General features: G+C 49.1%; 2 protein-coding genes across 2 annotated transcripts; one reads left to right on the top strand and one right to left on the bottom strand.

Moving 5' to 3' along the window:
- Nucleotides 1-10,573: 10,573 nt before the first annotated feature.
- On the top strand, nt 10,574-13,627 carry LOC308184317 (olfactory receptor 6E1-like). Its single transcript, XM_080571355.1, has one exon. It carries the CDS (start codon nt 12,505-12,507, stop codon nt 13,570-13,572), a length of 1,068 nt encoding a protein of 355 aa, XP_080427481.1. The 5' UTR covers nt 10,574-12,504; the 3' UTR covers nt 13,573-13,627.
- A 5,697-nt stretch (nt 13,628-19,324) lies between these two features.
- LOC308184350 (olfactory receptor 14A16-like) lies at nt 19,325-24,353 on the bottom strand. The gene is made up of 2 exons (XM_080571405.1): nt 22,154-24,353; nt 19,325-20,644 (listed from the first exon to the last, which is right to left on the bottom strand). Exon 2 carries the CDS (start codon nt 20,619-20,621, stop codon nt 19,686-19,688), a length of 936 nt encoding a protein of 311 aa, XP_080427531.1. The 5' UTR covers nt 20,622-20,644; nt 22,154-24,353; the 3' UTR covers nt 19,325-19,685.
- Nucleotides 24,354-25,501: the final 1,148 nt, after the last annotated feature.

Genomic DNA, 25,501 nt, shown 5'->3' with positions numbered 1-25,501 from the left:
TCTGGGGGAGAGAAGAGGGACTTGGCTAACAGAAAGGAAAGATTTTGAAGAGGTAAGAGGGGTTCAGGTAAGGCTGCTGCTTCTTCAACACTCACTGGGAAAACATTCATGTTAGACCACTGGTAATGTTTCTAAACAGGAACCTTTAAACCTGGTGTTACCCTAAATGCTATTCCTCACCTTGGAAGGAATCCATTGCTCTAATCCCTAAATTCAAATCCTACCTTGATGTCAAATCCCAGACACATTACCTGTTACCATTAGTCTTAACCTATTGCTCTCGGTAATCCCTAGTCCTTAATCCGTAGCATTAATTTGTCAGCTTTAACACTAACCCTCATTCAGTAACAAAGCACATAATAAAACCCTAACCAAAAATCTAGCCCATACCCTAAACTCTGACTGGTTATTAAAAGCAGAACACCAAAGCCTCTCTCTAAGACTCTGCCCAATCCCAAAACATGGAAGGAAGATCCAATCCCTAGAATTTAACCTGAATACCTAATTCTAAAATCCCTCATTCCTACACACTTACCACAAAACTGAAGCGGTTTGTCTGCGTGATTCTGGGCAGTGCTTGAGATGTCCTGCAGCAATGACTTGGTCTTGGAGGAGGCAGGTGGGGTGACATGGATCTGGTCAGGCCATAGGGCTCAAGGAGGAGATGGGTGGGGATTCTCTGCTGAGGTCAGCTGTTCCTCAGGATCTCAGAAGGCAGCAGGAGGCCCATGGCTGTGCAGGTGAGTGTCAGGGCACTTCTGCCTGAGGGCTTGATAGGCCACCTCCAGGCACATGGCCGGTCTATGAGGGTGGCATTTTAGCTGTCATAAGGAACTGAGGAGCCACTGGCACGCTGCAAGTGTAAGTCTTTATTTCAACATCATAGCTACTCTAGTACCTAACAGAGGTTGCACAACGCTCTCTCCTGCCCATCAGAGAAGCTGAAAGGCCATCAGGAGATGCATGGCCTTGTAGGACGACAACGACTTTGCTTTTGTTTTGTGGGTGTTGGGCGTCAAGGAGGACACCTTGTAGGTACGTTCTTATAAGGTGTCGCCTGTGCCTTAGAAAGTTTGAATCAAGCAGGAAGCAGTTGGCTTTGGTGGGGACTGCGAGGTCACTTCTGCCTCTAGAGCTGAGAGACCAGCAGCAGGAGCATGGCTGGGCAAGGCACTGGGAGGTCCCATTCTGTGAAGTATCTGCCAGGTCAACCCTTGCCTCCTGGCTGGCAGGTGGCCTTCTAGGCTCACATCTGCCAGCGTCTCTCACAGGCCAGCAGAAGGCAGCTGGCTGGCATGGTGCTTGTGTGATGCCCTCTGCCCAAGTACCTGAAAGGCCCATGCAGAAGCTGCCTTGGATGTGGGTTTTCAAGTCTCTTGTGCCTGAGTACATGACTGGAGAGCAACAGGCATGTGGCTTGGTTGTGTCTTTCTGAAGAGCTGAAAGGCCAGCAGGAAGGCCACATGGCTTGGAAGATTAAGGTGAGGTTCCTTCTGTCTAGTCAGATAACAGGAAACAAGAAGGATGATTTAGCATGCCTTTTCTGAAGGGTAGTTTGAAAGATGATGGAGCTTTCCTTGGTAGTCGGACACAGCATGTGAGAGAAAAACTAGGGAGGTAGAGATATCAATGAAGCTATGGAAATGCCAAGGTTGGACCACGGTAGGAAAGCAAGATGGGTGTTTGTATCCTGAAGGGAAATGGGAACAGGTGTGGGACATCATAGGACAGCCAGTGGTAGAGATGGACAACGGTACTGGCAAGGCGAGAGTTAGCCAAGAAAACAACGGTCTTGTGCCCTTGGCTATGGCAAGTCTCTCTGCCACCAGGGCCTGGGAGGAGACATGTTGTCCTCTTAGCAGTTGGGGTTCGTCTCCTTTTTGCACTTCCTGACAGAGGCCAGGAGGTTTCATACCACTGTCTTTCACTTGGCACTGCATACCACACATCCCACCGACCGAGGAAGAGTCTGGAGCCTCACATGAGGGGCAGGGCCTCTCTGCCCAGAGCTGCAGGCAAGACTTGGTCTTTCTGCTTGATGAAACAAAGCCAGCATTTTCTCAGCCTCAGAGACACCTGCACAGGGCCTTGGCCTACCTGTAATCATGGCCTCCAATTACCTGCCCTAAGGAGTTCATGGGGCTTTGTCAGTAATGGCCCTCAGCAGGACCAATCAGTGCTTTGAAGGACTTTGGGTTTGGCTTCTGACTTTGGCTTTCTGAGAGATTTCATCAGTCTCCTCTCAGGAGCTGAAGTTGATAAACTTGTCAGCAACTACACCTTGGGGCTTATTAAGACACAGCAAGCCCTAAGAGTCTCTTAAGGAGGTCTGGACAGGTAGGAGAAGTTTGACACTGTACAGACAGCCTTGCTCCTCACCTCTCCAGCTCTCACCATTTCTATCATTGATCCCCTAGGACTTGCATCACTTCTCCTGACATCAGACTTCTCCACTGAAGTCTGCAGTTGCACCTTGTAGCTCCTTTGTCCCAACTCCCTCCTGCTTTCCTTAGAGAACAGGCTGCACACAAGTGGAGAATAATGATTCTTAATTGCAAGCAAACTAAAAGTATGAGAAAGCTTAATAATCAATAAAACACACTGCTCAGTTGTGTGCTAGCTCTAGGTTGTATGTAATGAGGCTCACCTCCCACAGGGTCATGAAAGACTGTAAAAACATAGTTCAGGAGTTCCCTAAAGACAGTGTTAGAATACTTAAAGGAAGTAAAAGCTATGAACTCCTTGAGGCTTAAAGCAGCAACTAGATCATAGTGTGATAGTCATAGAATCTTAGAATCAAAGAATGATACAATCTAGGAACGGTTTAGGCTTGAAAAGGACTATAGGATCATCTAGTACAATGCCCCAGCTATGGTCAGGGGCATCTCTCAATACATAAGGCTGCTGAAAGGCCATTCCATCGCAACTTTGAACACTTCCAGAGATGGGGCATCCACAACTTCTCTGGGAAACCTCTTCCAGTGCTGCACTACTCTCATCCTAAGATCTTTCTTCCTTATATCTAACCTATATCTACGCCCTTTCAGTTCAAAATCATGACCCCTTGTTCTGTCACTACAGACCCTGATAAATAAAATAGAATAAAATAAATAAAATAAAATAAAATAATAAAATAAAATTAATAATAATAAATAAAATAAAAGTTTTTCTTTCTCTTGAGCTCCTTTGAAATACTGAAAAGAATCAATAATGTCTCTGGAGCCTTCTCTTCTCCATGTTGAACAACTGCAACACCCTCAGACTTTCTTTGTAGGAGAGTTATTTCTTCCCTCTTATCATAGCCCTGTACTGTAGCCCCTCTAACTGGTCTATACCTTTCTTGCACTGGGGGCCCCAGAATTGGATGCAGCAAGGCAGGTGGGGTCTCATGAGAGCAGAATGGAGGGGGAATCACCCCTCTGAGGCTTCCTTGCAAAGAATCTGGTTTGCTCAATGCCAGCTGGCTAAATCCTTCCTCAACACAGAGCAGAGAAGAACTGAAACACAGGGCTGCTTTAGCTCACTGGAGATAACAATTTTAAGGGCTGTCTGCTTCTCAACTTTTAGCAAACACAAAACACAAAGATCATTGCTGGATGAACACTTGGACAGATGAAGATATTTCTCTGGAGGTTTATGGAGAGACAAAATTTTTCTGAGGCCTCTAGCTCATCAGCTGAGATTTCTCCACATGAGACAGCCAAGTGGGAGACATGAAGTAGAAAGGAACTTCTCTCCATCTCCACCATGGACATGGCCCACGTGTAACATGTACAACCAAGGTTCCAAAGTACTGAGATGATGCAGCTGATGCACTGGGGGTTCCTTAGCAAAGGAATAATGTGGGAAGAGTGGAGTCCAGCTGGAGGAGAGATAGCATGTGGATAAGAAACTGTGAATAAAAATAGATGGGATAACCTGGACATTGGTTTCTGAGGCCATTTCTGATATTTCTGGGTATCTGAAACCTCTGCATGGATCAGAAGAGCATGGCATAAGCCTTCTAGGTGACTGTCCCCATTGCAGTGGCTGCAGGAGGTAGAAAAGACATGGACTGGGACTGCTGCTGTGCACTGCCTTGGACGGTGCTGACAAAGTGTCCTCCTCTTCCTTGATCACCACCAGGATGAGGAATTCATACATCAGCCTTGGACATGGATCCTGTGCACTTACATTTCAGTGTGGGGCTCCCAAGATAGACTGGGATGCATATCTCTTGTCCTTAGCAGCACCAGCACAAACAACTGTGTCCACTGGGTCTCCCTCTCCTGCCTTTCCAGCTAGGGCAGAGGCAGAAGAAATGCTTCTGCAGTGGGAGTCCAACAGTGCTGGGATGAGTCACGGACACTTGCTGCCCTTGGCTATCAGAGGAGGCCCCTGTGCACCTCTCATGCTGGAAAGAGGCATCCTGTCTGGAAGGACATGTGGATTTCTCTGCTCCCTTCAGCCTCCAACAAAACAGGTCCCTCTGTCTCAGAAGAGCTGAGGCTTTCTACATCCCAGCTCCAGCTGTGCTCCTCTGGCTGCATCTCAAGTCTTCTTCTCTCCTTGGCTTACATCTTCTTGGACTGAGACAGGGACACCCACTGCCTTGCTCCAGACCTCTCATCCCAGGAGGATCAGGCTGTCTACCTCAGCCCTCCTTTCCCATTAGAAAGATTTTACCCAGTATATGGATCTGGCTGGACCCAGTTAATTAGGAGTTCATTTGGATGGAGTTCATTTACTCTGAGCTAGCCAGTGGTATGCTGGACCTCGTTCTCAGCAACAAGGTGGTGGGGAATGTGAAGCTCAAGGACAGCCTGGGCTGCAGTGACCATGAACTGGTGGGGTGCAGGATGCTTAGGGCAGCAAGGACGGGACACAGTAAGCTCCCAGCCCTGGATATCAGGAGAACAGGTTTTGTCCTCTTCAGGCATCTGCTTTGTAGGGTACCATGGGACAAAACCCTAGAGGGAACAGGAGTCCAGGAAATCTTGCTGTTCTTCAAGAGTCACCTCCTCCAAGCTCAGGAGCATTGCATCCCAGCAAAGAGGAAGTCAAGCAAAAAGGCCAGGAGGCCACATGGCTGAACAAAGAGATGCTGGCCAAACTCATACACAACAAGGAAGCCTACAGAAGGTGGAAGCAAGGACAGGTAAACTGAGAGGAATACACAGACATTGTCTGAGCAGCCAGGGATCAAGTCGGGAAAGCTAAGAGCCTGGTAAAATAGAATCTGGACAGGAAGGTCACAGGCAACAAGAAGGGCTTCTCTAAGTATGACAGTGATAAAAGGAAGATGAGGGAAAATGTGGACCCTCTCCTGAAGGAAACAGGAGACCTGTTTAGCCGGGATATGGAGAAAGCTGAGGTAGTCGATGATTTCTTTGCCTCAGTCTTCACTGGCAAGAGCTCTAGCCGCACTGCCCAAGTCCCAGAAGGCAAAGGCTCACACCATTTCTCTCACTGATCCCCTAGGACTTGCATCACTTCTCCTCACATCAGACTTCTCCACTCAAGTCTGCAGTTGCACCTTGTAGTTCCCTTGTCCCACCTCTCCCTCCTGCTTTCCTTAGAGAACAGGTTGCACACAGGTACAGAAGGATGATTCTTAATTGCAAGGAAACTAAAATAAAGTATGATAAAGCTTAATAATCTGTAAGGCACACTCTCTTAAGTGTTTGCTAGTTCCATGCTGTACCCAATGAAGCTCATCTCCCACAAGTTATAACCTTTTTTTTTCTTTTTCTTTTTCTTTTTTTTTCTTTTTCTTTTTCTTTTTCTTTTTCTTTTTCTTTTTCTTTTTTCTTTTTCTTTTTCTTTTTCTTTTTCTTTTTCTTTTTCTTTTTCTTTTTCTTTTTCTTTTTCTTTTTCTTTTTCTTTTTCTTTTTCTTTTTCTTTTTCTTTTTCTTTTTCTTTTTCTTTTTCTTTTTCTTTTTCTTTTTCTTTTTCTTTTTCTTTTTCTTTTTCGTTTTCTTTTTCGTTTTCTTTTTCGTTTTCTTTTTCGTTTTCTTTTTCGTTTTCTTTTTCGTTTTCTTTTTCGTTTTTTCTTTTTCGTTTTCTTTTTCCCTAGTCTGTAGACATGAAAGATTATGCAAAACTAAGGTTTAAGAGTTTCCTAGACATACTTCTAGTCTACATATGGAAACAGAAGCTTTGGAATCCCTGAAGCTCCAAGTAATGACTAGATCATGGAATAACAGAATCAAAGAATGAAAGGGTCATGAAAAGATTTGGGCTGGAACAGGACTCTAAGATCATCTAATCCAATCCCTCTGTCATGTGCAGGGGCATCTGTCACTACATCAGGTTGTTCAAAGCCCCTTCCAACCTGACTTTGAACACTTCCAGTGATGGGGAATCCACAGATTCTCCGGGAAAGCTGTTCTAATGTCTCATTACTCTCACTGTAAAAATATCTCCTTATATCCAATCTAAATCAGCCATTTTATTTCAAAAGCATGACATCTCTTGTCACTACAGACCCTCATAAGGCTCTGGGGTGACCTTATTGCAACCTTTCCATACTTGAAGGGGACTTCTAAAAAAAGATGGGGAGCAACTTTTTGCTCAATCAGAAAATGACAGGATGAGGTGGGAATGGTTTCAAACTAAAAGGAGATTTAGATTAGAGGTTAGGAGTAAATTCTTCACTCAGAGGGTGGTGAGGCACTGGAACAGTTTGCCCAGAGAGGTTGTGGATGCCCCAGCCCTGAAGGTGTTCAAGACCAGGTGAGATGAGACCCTGAGCAACCCGATGTAGTGGGTAGCGTCCCTGCCTATGGCAGGGGTCTTGGAACTAGATGATCTTTGAGGTCCCTTCCAAAACAAGCCATTCTATGATTCTATGATTCTGTTTTTCTATGATTCTGTGATTCTGTGATTCTCTGAAAAGGCAGCAATAAGCTGTCCCTGGTGCCTTCTCTTTGCAGGTTAAACAACCCCAACTCTCTCTGGTTTTCTTTGCATGGGAAATATATCAGCATTCTGATCATTTTCATGGCCTCTGGAGCCACCCTAAAAACTCTTTGTCTTTTTTTTGCATTGGGGATCCCAGAGCTGGATGCAGCACTGCTGGTGGGGACTCACTAGGACAGAGACAAGGAAAGGAATCACCTCCCTTGACCTGCTGCGCTTTCTTGTTACAGCCCAGGATACAGCTGGCTTTCTGGGCTGCAAGTGCACACTGCCAGCTGATAGCCAGATCTTCGTCTTTTCGAGTACACCAGTACAAGTCCCTCTCAGCAGGCAGTCTCACAATCTATTCATCCCCAAATCTATATGGAGAGTGGGGCTTTCCATTACCTAGGTGCAGCACCTTGCACTTGGCCTTGCTGAATATCAGGAGTTTCTCATGAGCAAAGTTGTCAAGTGTGTCTAGGTCCCTGTGGATGGCATTCCTTCCCACTTGCATGTCAGTTGTACCACTCAGCCTGGTGTCAACTGAAAACTTGCTGAGGGTGTACTCATGCAGATGACAGTCTGTGAATAAAAACAGATGGAATATCTTAGACATTGGTTTCTGGGGCCATTTCTGATGCCTTTGGGTATCTGAAAACTCTTCATGGATCAGAAAAGCATGACATAGGCATTTAGAGTGACTACACCCCAGTGGCAGTAGTTGCAGGAGGTAGAAAAGACATGGACTGGGACAGCTGCTGTGCACTTCTTTGCTGGGTGCTTACAAAAAGAGCGCTCCTCTTCCTTGACCAGAATGAGGAGTTCATGTATCAGGCTTGGACGTGAACCCCATGCACCTACAGTTCATTGTGAGGCTCCTGAGACAGACTGGGATGCATATCTCTTGTCCTTAGGAGCAGCAGCAGCACAAAAAACTATGCCCATTGGGTCTCCCCATCCTGCATTTCCAGTCAGAGCAGAGGTAGCTTTTAAACTAAAAGAGGGTAGTTTTAGACTGGATATTCAGAAGAAATTGTTTTCTCTGAGGGTAGTGAGGCACTGGAACAGGTTGACCAGAGGAGCTGTGGGTGCCCCATCCCTGGAAGTGTTCAAGGCCAGGCTTAACGGGGCTTTGAGCAGCCTGGTCTGGTGGAAGGTGCCCCTGCCTATGGCAGGGCAGTTGGAACTATATGATCTTTTAGGTGCATTTGAAACCAAATCTTTCTATGTTTTTGTGATCTTTTGATTAATGTGACTGACCAGACTTGTTTCCCATCACTGCCTCCCATTCTTACTTACCCTCGTTGCAGGGGAAAAGGTCACAGAATCACAGAATCATCTAGGTTGGAAGAGACTTCCAAGATCATCTAGTCTAACCTCTGCCCTAACACTAACAAGTCCTACACTAAACCATATCACTAAGGGCTACATCTAAACGTCTTTTAAAGACCTCCAGGGATGGTGACCCAACCACCACCCTGGGCAGCCCATTCCAGTGCCTAACAACCCTTTCAGTAAAGAAGTTCTTCCTAATATCCAACCTAAACCTCCCCTGGCGCAACTTTAGCCCATTCCCCTCGTCTTGTCACCAGGCACGTGGGAGAATAGACCAGCCCCCACCTCCCTACAGCCTCCTTTAAGGTAACTGTAGAGAGCGATAAGGTCGCCCCTGAGCCTCCTCTTCTCCAGGCTAAACAACCCCAGCCGCTCCTCGTAAGACTTGTTCTCCAGACCCCTCAACAGCTTCGTTGTCCTTCTCTGGACTCTCTTGAGCACCTCCATGTCCTTCTTGTAGCGAGGGGCCCAAAACTGAACACAGTACTCGAGGGGCGGCCTCATCAGAGCCGAGTACAGGGGGACAATCACCTCCCTAGACCTGCTGGCCACACTGCTTCTTATGCAAGCCAGGACGCTGTTGGCCTTCTTGGCCACCTGGGCACACTGCTGGCTCATATTCAGCTGCCTATCAACCAGTACTCCCAGGTCCTTCTCTGCCAGGCAGCTTTCCAACCACTCATCTCCCAGCCTGTAGCGCTGCTTGGGGTTGTTACGCCCCAGATGCAGGACCCGGCACTTGGCCTTGTTGAACTTCATACAGTTGGCCTCAGCCCATCGGTCCAGCCTATGCAGATCCTCCTGCAGAGCCTTCCTTCCCTCGAGCAGATCGACACACGCACCTAACTTGGTGTCATCTGCAAACTTACTGAGGGTGCACTCGATCCCCTCATCCAGGTCATCGATAAAGATATTAAAGAGGACCGGCCCCAGCACTGAGCCCTGGGGGACTCCACTAGTAACCGGCCTCCAACTGGATTTGGCTCCATTCACCACAACTCTTTGGGCCCGGCCATCCAGCCAGTTTTTAACCCAACAAAGCGTACGCCAGTCCAAGCCACGAGCAGCCAGTTTCTTGAGGAGAATGTTGTGGGAAACGGTGTCAAAAGCCTTACCTTGACCAGATCCCCTCAGTGCTTAGCTGTCTGTCAGTTCTAAACCACAACATACTGCTCTTGGTGAATGGGCTTGAGCTTTTGCTAAAACAATTACAGCCAATGGATTAATCTCAACAAATTTTCCAGATGAAGCCAGTGCAGAGATTCCCCTTTGCCAGTCCTTTGCACAGAGCAAGGCGGGGCATTTGGGGTCTAAGATCAGCCCAAACCCCATGCTGTAATGACCATGCAAATATGGTTCTACTACCCACTTCTGAGCTTCCCATTTTACTGCCCAAGTGCACCCATTCTGCACTGGGACAGGTCCTGAGGGGACAATACAGCTGTCCTGGTTCCAGTTAGGACAGAGTTAATTTTTCCTCATAGTAGCCGGTAGGGTGCTATGTTTTGGATTAGGATGAGAAGAGCGCTGATAACATGCTGATGTTTTAATTGTTGCAGAGCAGTGTTTACACCAGGCCAAGGACTTTTCGGCTTCTCGCTCTGTCCTGCCAGCGAGCAGGCTGGGGATGCAGCAGGAGCTGGGAGGGGACAGACCCAGGACAGCTGACCCAAACTGGCCAAAGGGGTATTCCATACCATCTGACGTCATGCTAAACAATATATAGGGGTGGCTGGCCGGGGTGGGGGGGCCAGCTGCTCGGGGATAGGCTGGGCATCGGTCAACGGTTGGTGAGCAATTGCATTGTGCATCACTTGTTTTCTTACACATTATTATTATTAATACTATTATCATTATCACTATTATTATTATTGTTATTATTATATTCCTGTCTTAATAAACTGTCTTTATCTCAACTCACAGGCTTCACTTTCCCGTTTCTCTCCCCCATCCCAGAGAGGGAGGGGGGAGGGTGAGCGAACGGCTGTGTGGTGTTTAGCTGCCGGCCAGGTTAAACCACAACAGTCCTTTTGGTGCCCAACGTGGGGCCCGAAGGGTTGAGATATTGACAGATTTGACCTGAGTGTGTTAAACTAAAATTGGTATAAGTATTGGACCTGCTTAATAGTTGCTAGTCACCATGTTGATTGCCTTAATCTCCAGTCTGCTGTGCCTGTTTTCCAAATTGAGTTTTATAGCGCATTACTTTCTGTATGTGCTCCCTGTTGCACTGTTTATCCTTTCCGGGCCCTGGTTTAAGATTGTTATGGTACTGTGCGGTGTAGCAATGGCTTATGAAATTTCTGGTCATGACTCTAACCTGGTATTTGTACTCAGCACTGTCGTCGACTCTATACTTTGGAAACCATATCTTGGAAACTATTAGCAATTACACCTATTGCCTGTTTTCGTTAGGGAGCCAATCTGTGAAGGGGACAGGGGAAGACATGTTTCCCTCCCTGTTCACTCTCCCTTTCTCCTTCACCACCCTCTTATCCGCCGAGCTAGTTACGGTGGTTCTCCGAGATGTTGAATATCCTTGGGATACTCAGACCAGCCTGCTCTTGTTGTTATGTCTCCTGAATGCGCTTCAGGTTTTGTTGAGGGTTAAACAACTACTTAGGAATCTCATCCGGAGATCTGTCTTGAGGCGGGATAGTTGCGAGTGGCAGGGAGTGTGGGAGGATATGGGCAGGTTTCTAGAGCAGTGGTCACCTCCAGTGTTTTGGACATTCACCCCTGAACAACTGCAAAATCCTAAAAAGCTGGCAGAATGCTTGAAAAAAAGGTGTCATGACTCTGGCAGTTCCAAAGTGACACAAATCACTGTAGCGTGCTGGGGTCTGGCTTGTGCCTATCGAGCTGCAATTGATGCTACTATCAACCTAGCGACAGCTCCTGCAGCCGCTCCAGCTCCTGCAGCCGCTCCAGCTCCAGCTCCTGCAGCCACTCCAGCTCCTGCAGCCACTCCAGCTCCTGCAGCAGTGTTTAGCTGCCAGCCGGGTTAAACCACAACAACAGCCCACAGAGAAACTACTTCACTGCCTCGAACCCATCATCTCCTCATCCACCCTTGCATTTTGAGGTGTTCTCTTTCTGTAGTCATCTGCTGTGATCTTTTCTATGTCTAAACACATAGGGAAAGGTGAAGGAGAAAATGTCTGTCTTTACTGAGTAAGTTTCTCTCTCTCTTTTTTTATCTCTCCTTTTTTTTTTTTTTTTTATTTTTTTTTCCTGTTAGAGGAGTAGTTTGATTTACAGAAGAGAGCAACTTACCAAAATCATCAGAGACTTGAGACTTCAGTAATGAGTTTCACCTACTTCACTCCTGGTGCCTGTGAGAACTTGTTCTCCCGAGGCTTCCCCAACAGTCAATGGAGACAAGAGAAAGTCCTTGTGGCTGGGTTGTCCCAGCCTAGAACTGCCATGCAAAATAAAGGTGAGGGATCTCTTTCAGATGCTCTTCTCTCTCTCAGCATTGACAGGATGGGAGTAAGTTAAATTGCTCAGCCTCCAGGATATGACTTTTAGACAACTGAAATATAAGCCTACACAATAGTACTTGGCACTTTGCTTTTTTTAGGCGCTTCCTCTTTGTACAAGGACCATCCTTAAACTTTTGACGATGACAAGATTTTTCCACCTCTCGGAGCACTAAGGCATTTAGGTGACACCATCTGACAGTAAGAGAGAAGAGCAACTGTTTGGAAACAACTGCATTTCCACGCAGAATGAGGTCAGATGAGATTGTGTGACAGATCCATTTCCATTGATCTGGTGGGACAATAATGAATTTTGTCCTTGATTTAGAGTACTGAAAAAGGCAAACTACACTTGCTACTGGTATTCCCTCTTTCCTGAAGAAACAAAGGAAGATGATGTAAAAGAAAGCAGGGCATTGCAAAAGAGGTACTTGAAATTTGCTTAATTTGAAATCAAACAAGGGATCCCCAGCTGTTGCTAGTCCAAAAAGGCAAGTACTGAGGAGGAGAGAGAATAACTTTCAATGTACATATTTGAATTGATGGTTTAACACCTATGTAATAGAAAGTATTTGTGCAGTACATGATATTTCCTTTTGAAACATTATGATGGATGTTCGCAATTGTTCTGAGTGAATGTGGACTTTCCCAGGAACAGGGTGCAATCACTAACAACCCCTTGTTAGCCCTGTGTTCTTGAGAAAGAATCATTTGTGGCTGATGGACAAAGTTGGAAAGAAGACAAGAAATTCCCAGAGTACTCTAGCTGATATGTGAAACAGAAAAGTCAGTCTCTCTCTGTTGTATGGGAAGCCTGCAAGCAAGGAAAGAGAGAAGGAAGAAGATAGCCTTCTGTCCAGACCATGAAATTACTGTACTTGGTTTTGCCATGTTCCTGCCTCAGCAGGATAAATGGAAATTGGGCATGGGAACAGGCAATGGAACTGTCATTTCTGAATTCATCCTGTCAGGCTTCTCAGGGCTTGATCAAAGGCTACAGCTATTTCTCTGCCTGGTCCTTCTACTTATGTACCTGACAACGGTGATGGGGAATGCAGCCATCATTTTCCTGGTGTGTGTGGATAACCGCCTGCAAACCCCCATGTACTTTTTCATTGGCAACCTGGCATTCCTGGAAATCTGGTTTACGTCCTCCACAAGCACCAAACTGTTGGGGATTCTGAGCTCTGGCAGGAGAACAATCTCAGTAGGTGGCTGCTTTGCCCAGTCCTCTTTCTATTTTGCCCTGGGTGCTGCAGAGTTCACTCTCCTTGTTGTCATGTCCTTTGACCGTTACGTTGCCATCTGCCAGCCTTTGCGCTATGCTGCCATCATGAGGCATCGGCTCTGCATCCACCTGGTTGCTGCTGTTTGGGTCATGGGCTTCACATTCTTGAGTTACCACCTGGTGCTGCTCTCAAAGCTCACTTTCTGTGGTTTGAACAAGATTGAGCATTTTTTTTGTGACAACACCCCCTTATTCCAACTGTCCTGCTCTGACATCACCCTGCTTTGGAAAACAGAATCAGTTTTCATATTGTTTATCGTGCTGTCTTCCTTGTGTTTAACTCTGGCATCTTACACAAGCATCTTTTTCTGTATTCTACAAATGCCAGCAGCCTCTGGGAGGAAAAAAGCTTTTGCTACATGTTCTTCCCATCTCACCACCTTGGCCATTGTCTATGGAAGCTGCATTGCTCTCTACGCACGTTCCTCAGGACATGTTTCTTTGGAGACCAACAGCATTGTAGCTTTGCTGAACACTGTCCTGTACCCATTCTTAAACCCCTTCATCTACAGTCTTAGAAACAAGGCCGTGATGCTGGCCCTGAAGGAAGCCATGGCCCGTGCAACAGCACAGCTTTTCCCCTAATCATGATGCATTTCTGAAGAGCAATTTGAGTTCTCTCCTGCCATATCTTACGTAATACCACCATCACATATATGTGACCTCCACATGCAGATGCCTCTGGAGGTTTATGTTCCTTCTGGATTGTGTTAGGCTGCATGATAATCTGCACACAAAATGAAGGCCCAAGGAAGTGATGGCAGGACGAGTAATTCAGTTCATGCCCTGCCCTGGCTTCTTCCAGGCCCAGCACAGGAGAGACCCCAGCTCTTCAAGGGCCCATTTCCACAAGCCCAGAAGAGCACGAAGAACAATGGCAAGTGGGAATCCAAGTCACAGGCTCCTGTGGAACCAAGATCTTGTCCCAGCTCCTTCCAGGGCTGCCCTAGGAGGGCTGTCAGCCCAGTGTCCAGGCGGAAACCCATCAAGATGCGTCACTGGCAGCAGCTCTCCGCATCACCATTTGGACTAAGGGGATTGCTGCCTAGGGCTGTAGGTCACCTGATGGTTGTACAGAGGGCTAACTGCAGCAGCTGGACTAGAACCAGGGCGTCAGACGGCCCATGTGTTGTAGTCTGGAACAGGAGAGATGGGAGTGTGTGGACTTAGTATGTGTGTGCCTGTGTCTGTGAATATGTGTGAGGTTGGGGTGGTGTGTGCCAGCAGCTGGAGTGGGACTGTGCCCACGGGGGCTCATATGTCCACGTGCCTTCAACTGGGGAGGCTGGGAGCCAGGAACTTGTCCTGGGCAGGCTGAGTGTCTGATCACAACTGCTGGAGGGATCTACCTTGCACCCACACACATGCACATGCATTTGTGCTCACAAGCACTTTATATTTCCCAATAATGGGCCTCTGTCTTGCTCAGCCAGAGAGGGGATCAGGATAATGCTGCTGCTGCTGTTTTGTTTGTGTGAATGCTGAGTGTGCCTTCCTGCATTCACCTGTGTCCTGTGTCATTGTGGACTGCACTCTGCTGCTAAAGGGATTGAGAAAAACACATTAGTGATATCAGTCGTGGCATACCTCTTGGCTGGCTTTGATTCTAGTTCATATTGGAGTTCTACCACGTCTAGCACTGCAGCACTCAGTAGTGGCATGATTGCATTCAGGCCACGATAGTCCACTGTTAGTCTCTACTCTCTGTCAGCCATTCACACTGGCCATATGGGACTATTAAAGGGTGAGCGAGTCTTGCTATTCACTTCTCGGCTCTGCAGTCAATAAACCAGCTCATGAATGTGAATCAGGGAGTCTCAGTTAGTGCAGTATTGCTCCCTGTGCACCACTTAGGTAGTGATCAGCATGTGCTGCTCTTCGACCCTCAGCAGCCCCACAACAGAAGGGTCCTCCAAGAGACCAGGCAAGGCAAACAGCTGTTTAATATCATCTTAATGAAGCTCCACTTCAGCCTCCAATACAGTTAATTGTCAGGATTCCCCTGTCACTCCAGAAATAAAAATGGGTTCTGCCCCTTTATAGCTGGATGGCATTGCAGTACACTGTGCAGTGGTGTCCACTAGAGCCTTATACTTCTGTGGGTCTGAAGTGTCAGGCCATCGAACCCACACAGTCCAATAAACTCAGTTGTCCCTCCACCTGACTGAAGGCAGAGCACCTCTGGTCCTGGTCATAGTATTCACGGAAATTGGAGCAGCAATTTTCCTGGAAGAAACACCTGCCCCCTCCCCCCCCCCCCCCACCCCCCCACCCCCCTTTGCAATTGTTTTTCCTTGTAACATACATACCCATGCCTCTAGGGTTGAGGTAGATTTCCCATCCCATTTTCTCATGTCCCCTCCATGGTCACGTGGGTAAAACCACAGAGTGGTATGTTGTGTGGACCCACCATATCCCCTTTCTTGAGCAGAGGGATGCTTACTCCTAATAGCTGAGGTACTGATTCATACATGTGGGGGGAGGAAGGTATATGCTCTTTGAGTTGGTGGACCTCTCGGGAAAGTTTCTCCACAACCAAGACGCAGGCAAATAGTGAAGAAGAAATGCCGGTCATGACCACACTGCATCTAAGGGGTCTACTTTCCATTAGGGCTATCTGCACAAGAAAAGTCTTAGAAAAACAGACTATAATAAGATAAATACTGTAAAGGAGTTGACTAAAGAGTTCATTAGAGTTCTGGGAGATGGGGCAAGTTTCTAACTTCCTGACGCTCCTACAGCAACTGGGCAGAATAGAATGATAGAATCATTAAGGTTGGATAGACCTCCAAGGTCATCTGGTCCAACCGTGCCTGGTCCCACCAATGTCACCCACTAAATCATGTACCTAAGCGCCAGGTCCAACCTCTCCTTAAACACCCCCAGGGACGGTGATGCCACCACCTCCCTGGGGAACCCATTCCAATGCCTGACTACTCTTTCTGAGAAATGTCTCCTAATTTCCAAACTAAACCTCCCCTGGAGCAACTTGAGGCCATTCCCTGTAGTCCTATCACTAGTTATCTGCAAGAAGAGGCTGACCCCCAGCTCCCCACAACTTCCTTTTGGTAGTTGGAGAGAGCAATCAGGTCTCCCCTGAGCCTCCTCTTCTCCAGACTAAACAACCCCAGTTCCCTCAGCCACTCCTCATAGGACTTGTGTTCCAGACCCTTCAACGGCATCACAGCCCTTCTCTGGACATGCTCCAGGGCCTCAATGTCCTCCTTGTAGTGAGGGATCCAAAGCTGAACACAATACTCGAGGTGCGGCCTCACCAGAGTAGAGTACAGGGGGATGATCACCTCCCTGGTCCTGCTGGCCGCACTATTCCTTACACAAGGCAGGATGCCATTGGCTTTCTTGGCCACCTGGGCACACCGCTGGGTCATGTTCAGGTGAGCATCAATCAGCACCACTAGATCTTTTTCCTCTGCACAGCTTTCCAAACACTGTGCCACAAGCCTGTAGCATTGCATGAGGTTGTTGTGGCCAAAGTGCAGGACCCAGCACTTAACCAAGTTGAACCTCATCCCATTGGCCTCTAACCATTGATCCATCTCATCCAGGTCCCTCTGTGGGGCCTTCATACCCTCTGACAGATCGACACTTCTCCCCAACTTGGTATCGTCTACAAACCTACTGAGGGTGCACTCAATTCCCTCATCCAAGTCATCAATAAAGATATTAAAGAGGATGGGCCCCAACACCGACCCCTGGGGAACACCACTGGTGACCGGTGACCGGCTGGATTTCACTCCTTTCACCACCTCACTCTGGGCCTGGCCGTCCGGCCAGTTTTTAACCCAGCAAAGAGTGTACCTGTCCAAGCCATGGGCTGCCAGCTTCTCCAGGAGAATTCTGTGGGAGACTGTGTCAAAGGCCTTGCTGAAGTCTAGGTAAACTACTTCAACAGCCTTTCCCTCATCCACCAAGCAGGTCACCCGGTCATAGAAGGAAATGAGGTTGGTCAGGCAGGTTCATGCCTTTCATGAACCCATGCTGACTGGGCCTGATCCCCCCATTGTCCCACATATGCTGCGTGATTGCCTTCAAGATGACCTCTTCCCTCACCTTTCCTGGCACTGTAGTTGGGCTGAAAAGCCTGGAGTTCCCTGGGTGTCTGTGATCCTGTAGCTGAAGACAATTGTCTCCCACACAGAACCCCAGTTCTGGGAAACACTGACCTTTAACAAGAAAGAAACAAATGAACAAACAAAACGTCAATAGACACAGAATCTCCTTAACGACTACTATATAAAACCAAAAGAAAACAAACCCCCAAAGAACTGTAGAAGCTGAAAAGTGTGTGGACATATTTTCTTAGATTTTAATCTTTCAGTTTCTTGTTTCATTTTTAATTGATATTAATTGACATCAATTGACATCTTTCAGGCCCAGAGCTTGAAAGAAAAAGACGGACTGACGTCTTGCACATAGCCTTGGACCCCCCATATTTTTCCTGCCCAGGATTACCTGTGACACCCCTCACTCTCTGCACAGAGCAAGTCACACTGAGGTGTTGACCTCTCTTCACTGGTTTAGATTGTTAGGGGATCCTGTTGTTTCCCCTAGCAGAATGGGTCTCCCCAGGCATCTGGAATTCACTCAAAGGTTCAACTCTTACTTAATGCAGAGAGAATATAATTGTACCCATATACTCAGAGTATACTATACTATATACATTTATATATATACTATACTCTATATAGCATGACTATATATATACTATATATATTTACTATTTTTAAGCTATATATATTATATCTAATATATATATACACATATGTGTGTGTGTGTGTTCGCTCAGAGTGAGCAGGCAGTGCTGGGAATAGCCAATGTCAGAGGCTGGGGGTGATGAAAGTCCTGGGTCACCTTCCTGGGCTCTTCATGCCACCAAGTGCTCAGACTGGCAACCTGCCTCCTCTGCATGCACTTCTTGTCTCCTGTCCATGAGCTCTGGCTCTGCACCACAAATCCCCTGCTGTGAGTCCTCACCCAGCATGGCCACACGACTCAGACAACATCCGAGTTTTCCTCTGCCAGGCACCTTCCAGCCCACCTCCTCCCCAGCTTTTCCACCCTCCCGTGTCTCCAACCAGCCCAGCAGCACACTCAGGGCTGGCCCCACTGCAGTGCCCACCGTGGGGTGTTGCAGAGCTCTGGGTGCTCAGCACTGCCCCAGCCCCTCCAAAGGGCACAGCTGCTCCAAGCTCAAGTGCTTGGCTCCAAGAGATCCTTAACCCTGACTGCCTGAATCCCTTCTGTGACTGTCCCTGTCCCCAGCACAGGACTCCTGGACCTGGAGCTCCCCGGGCTGTTGCTCCTGTCCCAGTGACAGACCAGCCTGCCCCGAGCTGGTACATGCACAAAAAGTGTTTCCTTACTCATTTATTCCTCCCTGTAAGCACAGAACTGCTCCTTTTCTCTTCCCTAGGGATGTACTTGACTTCAGAGAGACTTTCCCTAGGGGACTGTGTCCATGCAGCCCCCAGCTGCCATTCCTGTCCCCTCCCTGTGCTTCCTGCAGGACCCAGAGCTGGTGGTGATGCTCTGCAGACTGAGAGGCCTAGTTTAAAACCATTTCCTCTTGTCCTGTCAATAATGGTCCAAGCAAAAGTTGCTCTCCATCTTTTTTTATAAGCCCCCTTTAAGTATTGAAAAGCTTCAATGAGGTCACCCCAGAGCCTTCTATTCTCCAGGCTGAACAATCCCAGCTCTCTCAGCCTTTCTTCACAGGAGATGTGTTCCAGCCCTCTGATCAACTTTGTGGCCCTCGTCTGGACATGCTCTAACAGATCAACATCCTTCTTGTGCTGGGGACCCTGCAATCGAAATGAGGCCTCACAAGGGCAACCAGAGGGGCACAATCACCTCCCTTGACCTGCTGGCTACTCCTCTGTTGATGCAGCCCAGGGTGCGTTTTTTCTTCTGGGCTGCAAGTGCACACTGCTGGCTCATGTCAAACATTTTGTCCACCAGAACCCCCAAGTCCTTCTCAGCAAGGCTGCTCTCAATGAGTTCTTCTCCCAGTCTGGCCACTTGTCTGGGATTGCCCTGGACCAGGTGCAGTACCTTGCACTTGGACTTGTTGAACCTCATTATGTTGATATTGGGCCCACTTCTCAAGCTTGTCCAGGTCCTTTTGGATGGCATCCCTTCCTTCTGTTGTATCAACTGCACCACTCAGCTTGGTGTCATCTACAACCTTGCTGAGGTGCACTTGATCCCACTGTCTATGTCAATGATAAAAATACTAAAGAGTACTGGTCCCAAGAGAGACCCCTGAGGGGCACCACTTGTCACCGGCCTACACGTGGACATGGAGCCATTGAGAGTGATTCCATAGAGCAGTGTCCTCCACCTGAAGATAACATAATTTCCTCCAGATAAAACAAGTTATCCTCCAGATAAAACACTTTCTTTAGCCTGTTTCTGACCTCAGCTGTGGAAGAAAAGACCAACCTCCAGGCACCAGCACCGAGGAAATGCCCTTTTATTACAGAGATGTGACAGAGCTGTGCCATAACACCAGATATATGTACATGGGCATCTGGGTGCGACAGAGTGTGTTCAGACCTCTGCAGAAGTGGAGTGAATGCAGAAATTCCTGGACAAACAAGATCATCACAGACAAAAAGCCCAGAGACCAGGAGTTTCCAGAGATCAACCGGAAATACTCTGTGAAGGACATGGTCATATTATTGCTGCTGAAGGACTGCTGATTGGGTCAGCTTCTTCAGTGCGTCCTTCAGCTCCTTGTTCCTCATGCTGTAGATGAGAGGGTTCACTGCTGGAGGTACCACCGAGTACAGAACTGTCACCACCAGGCCCAGAGATGGGGAGGAGATGGAAGGGGGCTTCAGGTACGCAAACATGCCAGTGCAGGAAAAAATGGAGACAACAGCCAGGTGAGGGAGGCATATGGAAAAGGCTTTGTGCTGTCCCTGCTCTGAGGGCATCCTCAGAACAACCCTGATGATATGCACGTACGAGAAAAGAATGAAAATAAAACACCCAAAAGCTAGACAGACACTAACCACAAGAAGCCCAAATTCCTCCAGGTGGGAATCTGAGCAGGAGAGCTTGAGGATCTGGGGAATATCACAAAAGAACTTGTCCAGGACATTGCCTTGGCAGAGGGAGAGTGAAAATGTATTCACAGTGTGCAGGACAGTGTTGAGAAAACCACTGCCCCAGGCAACTGCTACCATGATGACACAAGCTCTGCTGTCCATGAGTGTCCCATAGTGCAGGGGTTTGCAGATGGCAAGGTAGTGGTCATAAGCCATGACTGTGAGAAGGGAATATTCTGCTCTAAGCATGAGTAAGAGAAAAAAGACTTGGGTAGCACATCCTGAGTAGGAAATGGCCCTGGTGTCCCAGAGGGAGTTGGCCATGGCTTTCGGGACAGTGGTGGAGATGGAGCCCAGGTCGAGGAGGGCGAGGTTGAGGAGGAAGAAGTACATGGGGGTGTGGAGGTGGTGGTCACAGGCTACAGCTGTGAGGATGAGGCCGTTGCCCAGGAGGGCAGCCAGGTAGATGGCCAGGAAGAGCCCGAAGTGCAGGAGCTGCAGCTCGCGTGCGTCTGCGAATGGCAGGAGGAGGAACTCATTGGGGAAGCTGCTGTTGGACATCTGATGCTTCAGGGCATGGTTGCCTGTCCATGGAGGAAAACACACAGACAGTCAGGACAGGGTCTCTGAGCAGAATCCACTCCATTTCTCAGTGACCCATTGCACACTCACTTCCATTCTCCCCTGATCAGGATGGCATACTTCCAGCTCCTCAGCTAGCACTCTGCCCTGTTCTGGGTGAGTGCACTCTAAGGAACAAAATTCCCTGCCTGGGGGCTCCTTCACAGGATGCTGAGTGCCAAAATCTGCTCCTCAGCTGAACCCCATCTTGCTGCCCCAGAGAGCTGACACCCGAGAGCCACAGTGTAAGGGAGAGAGGAACACAGAGGGGTGGAGGGAAAAGGACAAGCAGTATGACTGAGAGAGGGGAGGGACAGATGAGCAAGCAGAAAGGGGTCACCCTGCCAGCCAGGCAGCACCATGGAGAGCAGTGGCTCTCAGCCCTTTGCCAGGCAGTGGGACAGGGCACATAACTGGAGAGACAGACCTTCCTTCTTCTGGGGCTTTGGCTACCAAGGAGGCAGCTCCTGCCTGGGTCCCTGCAAGCTAGGAGGGCAAAGGCTCTGCAGGGTGGGAGAGGAGAGCTGAGTGGGGTAGCTCAGGGAGTTGCACCTCTGCAGCAGGTTTTCCCTTTGCAGGTCCCTTTCTCCCTGCCCATCTCTGCTGCCTGCAGCTGTTCCTGCAAGGAGGTGCTTCTCTGTCCCCACGTCTGTGCCCTGCCAGTGCTTCCAGACCCGATCCCATCTTCTGTGTGCTCAGCTCCGCCCTGCACCCTCTCAGTGTGTGCAGGTGCTGAAGAGCAGGTCACACAAGCCCTGATGAAACTGGGAAGGTGATGCTGCTGCCTTCTGAAGGCTTGCGGGTACTGAAGGCACTTTCTGAGTTTCTTCATAAAATGAGAGGTGACAGAAACTCAAAATCTTCTCTACTCTGTACATCTCTGTTTCCATTCCCATCCTGATAAACCAGAGAGAGGTGAAAGTGCAGTTTCTGGACAGCCCAGACCATACCAAGCAGCCTCAGCCTTAACCTTCCGTCTGAAGAATCCCCTCTGACATAGTCTGGGGGTGCTGTGGAGCTGTAAGCAACCTGCCCCAGGAAGCCTCTGGGCACCAGCAGGACCCTGCCCTGCTCTGCCCTGAGTGGGGGGCTCCTTCCACCCACAGCCTCTCCCCGCAGCGCCCTGGGCAGCTCCCTGGGCAGGCTGAGTGCTGAGCCTGGCAGGAGACAGAGGCCCTGCCCCAGCACACAGCCCCTGGGGCACAGCAGGGACCCTGCTCTGCACCACAGCCCTGGCCACCCCTGCCTGCACCCCGGCTGCACAGCCTGCAGCCAGCCCAGTGAGAAGGAACCCTCATCTCCTGTAACTCTAATAGCTTTGGCAGGTAATCCCTGCTCTGGAACTTGTATTCGCCTCTTATTCAAAAAAAAACAGAGTTCTCCTGAAAGCTCCCAAAGGCTGTGGGATTTGCCAGAAAATCTGGAGATGGCTCCAGGAACTAGAGCTGCCTTCCCTGCAGCCAGACACTTACCTTGTTCAGGGCTGTGAAGATTTCTCCCGCAGTGAGCTCTCAGCAGCTCCTCTCCACACTGCCTTTAACATCTCCCTCCCTTCTCTCAGCCGCCCTTGTCCCCTGCAGGCAGTGCCCCCAACCCTGCTGCGCTGTGCAGAGGAGCTGCTCCTGGGCAGAGCTGTCTCTCTGCAGCTCTGCCCGCTTGCCAGGAGCTCCCCTTGGGCCCAGGAGCCCAGCCCAGCTCAGCAGCACAGCTCCAGCTCAATGCCTCTCTGTCTCTCCCCTCTCTTGTGTCCCTTGAGATGGCCCTGGTCCTCCAGGTGAATCAACTTTGAAACACACTGAATTAATCACTGATGTTCCTTCCCTCAACTGCTGAAGGAATCTCATTTCCAGCTCTGTCCTTACTAATTTCAGAGAATGGATGAGGTCCAAGGATCACCTTTCCATGCCTTGTTTTTAGGCAGGACGCTAAATACAGGCCTGGAGTGCTACATCAGATGCCAAGACTCTTACACATGACTACCTGTGGCTGGTAGGGCCGCACTGGTCCTGGGCAGGAAAACCATCCCCATCCAGAGTGAATGTGTGGCAGAAACCCAACACAGGAATTGCAGGCAAAGACTTTGTGCAAATGAGTGAGTGCTGTCCCTGTGGTGTGGCAAGGTCTGTTCCTTCCCTACCCAGTAGATGCAGGCAGCCCATGAAGAGGAAGCACATCACTCTGGAGTCCCCACTTATGTGCTTACATTCTCAGCTGCTGTTTGTTCCCTCCCCCCAACTTTTACTCAACCCCTTGATGTCAAGGAACAAGCCAACAATTTTCACAGAGTGCCTGTCAGCAGCACCTGGGTGTTCCTGGAGATCAGTTTCACCTTTGCCAGAGGCCTTCAGGGGCTGCAGAGACACACCTGGCAGCAAACCTTTTTTCCTGCCAGGGCTGCCCAGGGCATCCCAGCTCTGATTCTCTCTGTCCTTGGGGACAGCAGGGTTTGCTCTCTCTGTTGTCATCTCGTTTCTTCCGAATATTTCCATCTGCTGTCCATTCTACCAAGTCTTTGGCTTCAAACAAAGCCTTTGCACATGCAGGGTCTTGGACATTTGTTACCTGGCTTCCCAAAGGAAAAGTCACAGCTTGCCCTGGTGCCACAACTGTGATGCTACAACACAAAGGTGCACCAATGCCCTCAGCCACAGACCAGAAGGAGCTGTTGCCTGTGCTTTTCAACAAGGGTGCCAAGACAGGAACACTCTTCACCACCTGTGAAAGGTCATGAAGGTGGCGTGGACTCCCTGAGGACTGGATAAAAACAAAAATTACATGCAGCTTTCCAGAAGGTCCACGAGATCAGCCGGGGAGCTAAAGCTTGCTTAGCATTACTTTGGTAGAGGAGCCTGTTCCAGAGCGTGTCCTCTTGGATCTCATTGCTGGCAGTCTGAAGAAGAAGGTGACTGAAAGTGAGGGTAGATCATAGCTGACCACCCTCATTATTTCCTAGGATGAAATGACCACATCTGTGGGTGAAACTAGAGCAATGAATCTCATTTACCAGGATTCCAGCAAGGTTTTCAATACAATCCCCCACAGCAATCTCTTTTCCAATAAGAAGCAGGTTGGAGGGATAGGCCAATTGAAACTCTGTGATATCCAACAAGGACAAATCCCAAGTTGTGCCTCTGAGGTGGACAAGTTCCCTACAGTGACACAGGTAAGGGCTTGTATAGCTTTATATTATAGAATCTAAATGGATCATGACAAATTCAATCAAATGGTGTAGAATAGTTCATTTGTAAGGGATCTTCAAAAGTCATCCAGTTCAACTGCCTGACCTTTTCAGGGCTAATCAAAAGTTAGAAACTATGTATGAGAGTATTGTCCAAATGCCTGTTCAACACTGACAGGCCTGGGACATCAACCAGGTCTCTAGGAAAGCCTGTTCCTGTGTTTGATCAACCTCACAGAAGAGAAATGTTTCCTAATGTCCAGTGTGATCCTCCCCTGCTGCAGCTTTGTACCATTCCCATGCATCCTGTCATCAGTTTTCATGGAAAAGAGACTGGCACCTCCCTTTCCACTTCCCCTTCTCAGGAAGTTGTCAAGAGCAATGAGGCCTTCTGTCTGCCTTTTTTTCTCCAGACTACACAACCCAGGTGTCCTCAGGCTCTCCTCACAGGACATGCCTTCCAGCCTTTTGACCAGCTTTGTTGTCCTCCTCTGGATGCTTTCAACTCCACGTCTTTCTTCTGTTGTGGAGCCCAGAACTGTGTACATGATTCAAGGGGAGGCCTCACCAATGCTGAATATACCAGAAGACTCACCTCTTTGACCATCTGGCTGTGCTGTGCTTAATGCATCCCAAGATGTGTTTTGCCCTCTTGGCTGCCAGGGCACCCTGCTGGCTGATGTTGAGCCTGCTGTCAGCCAGCACCCCCAGAGCCCTTTCTGCTGAGCTGCTCTCCAGCCACTTGTCTCCCAGCCTGTGCTGGACCTGTGTCCAGCACTACTCAATAATTCTTTGACTCTCTGAGGCGATCAGCTCCAGGAGGACATGTTCCACAGCACAGCAGGGGATTATGGCCTACAAGAGGATTTCCTGAGCTTGGGCAGCCCCAGGGGCGTGCAGAGACCTGCCTGGAGGTGGCAGCTCTTGCCAGAGTGGCTGACAAAGCATGGGAAGGGCCAGCATTGATGGTGGCCACCCCCCACCTCCACGAGTGCCAGTGACCAGGAGCATGGCCAGCAATGTAGGGAAACAGAATGGGCCTGGCCTCGTGCTGCCATTGGTGCAGCCATTGGCTCGGGAGGAGCAGGGAGGGCACCCAGTGAGGGAGGACCATCCCACAGCAAAGGGTGGGAGGCACCAGGTACACCTGAACCCTGCACCTGGGCCTGCACAGGATAAAGGCATGCACCCCACAGATCCTCAAGGCAGGACGGTGGCCACTCATCTCTGGGCAGAGGCTGCAGCTCCAGCTGGGCCATCAGCACTGCCTGCCCCAGCGGTGGCCGATGCCTCCACCCAGACAGAGCTGCCGAGGTGTGAGGCTGCCATGCAGACCTCCATCTGCTGGAAGTGCCCAGGCCTTTCCCCTGTGGCAGGGGCAGGCAGCAGACCTGCCTGCCAAAGGTGTGCCCAGCTGGAGGACCTCCTGCAGCAGGGGGCCGAGCTGCAGGAGGCAGGGAGAAGGCTGCGTAGCAGCAAGGAGGCTGATGAGGAGTTGGACAGCTGGATCCTGCACAGTCTGCAGGGCACCAACAGCCCTCAGCCAAACAGCCCAAAACTCCCTCACTGCACTCACAGAAGGGAGGGGGGGCCAGTATCACCAGAGGATGGAAGGTGGCAACAACAAGGGAAGAAGAGTCTT

This window comes from Anser brachyrhynchus (assembly GCF_964034855.1).
Source record: "Anser brachyrhynchus genome assembly, chromosome: 31".
Taxonomy (NCBI): domain Eukaryota; kingdom Metazoa; phylum Chordata; class Aves; order Anseriformes; family Anatidae; genus Anser; species Anser brachyrhynchus.
The sequence above is the reverse complement of the archived record's forward strand: the minus strand, read 5'-3'. Positions and strand labels throughout refer to the sequence as shown.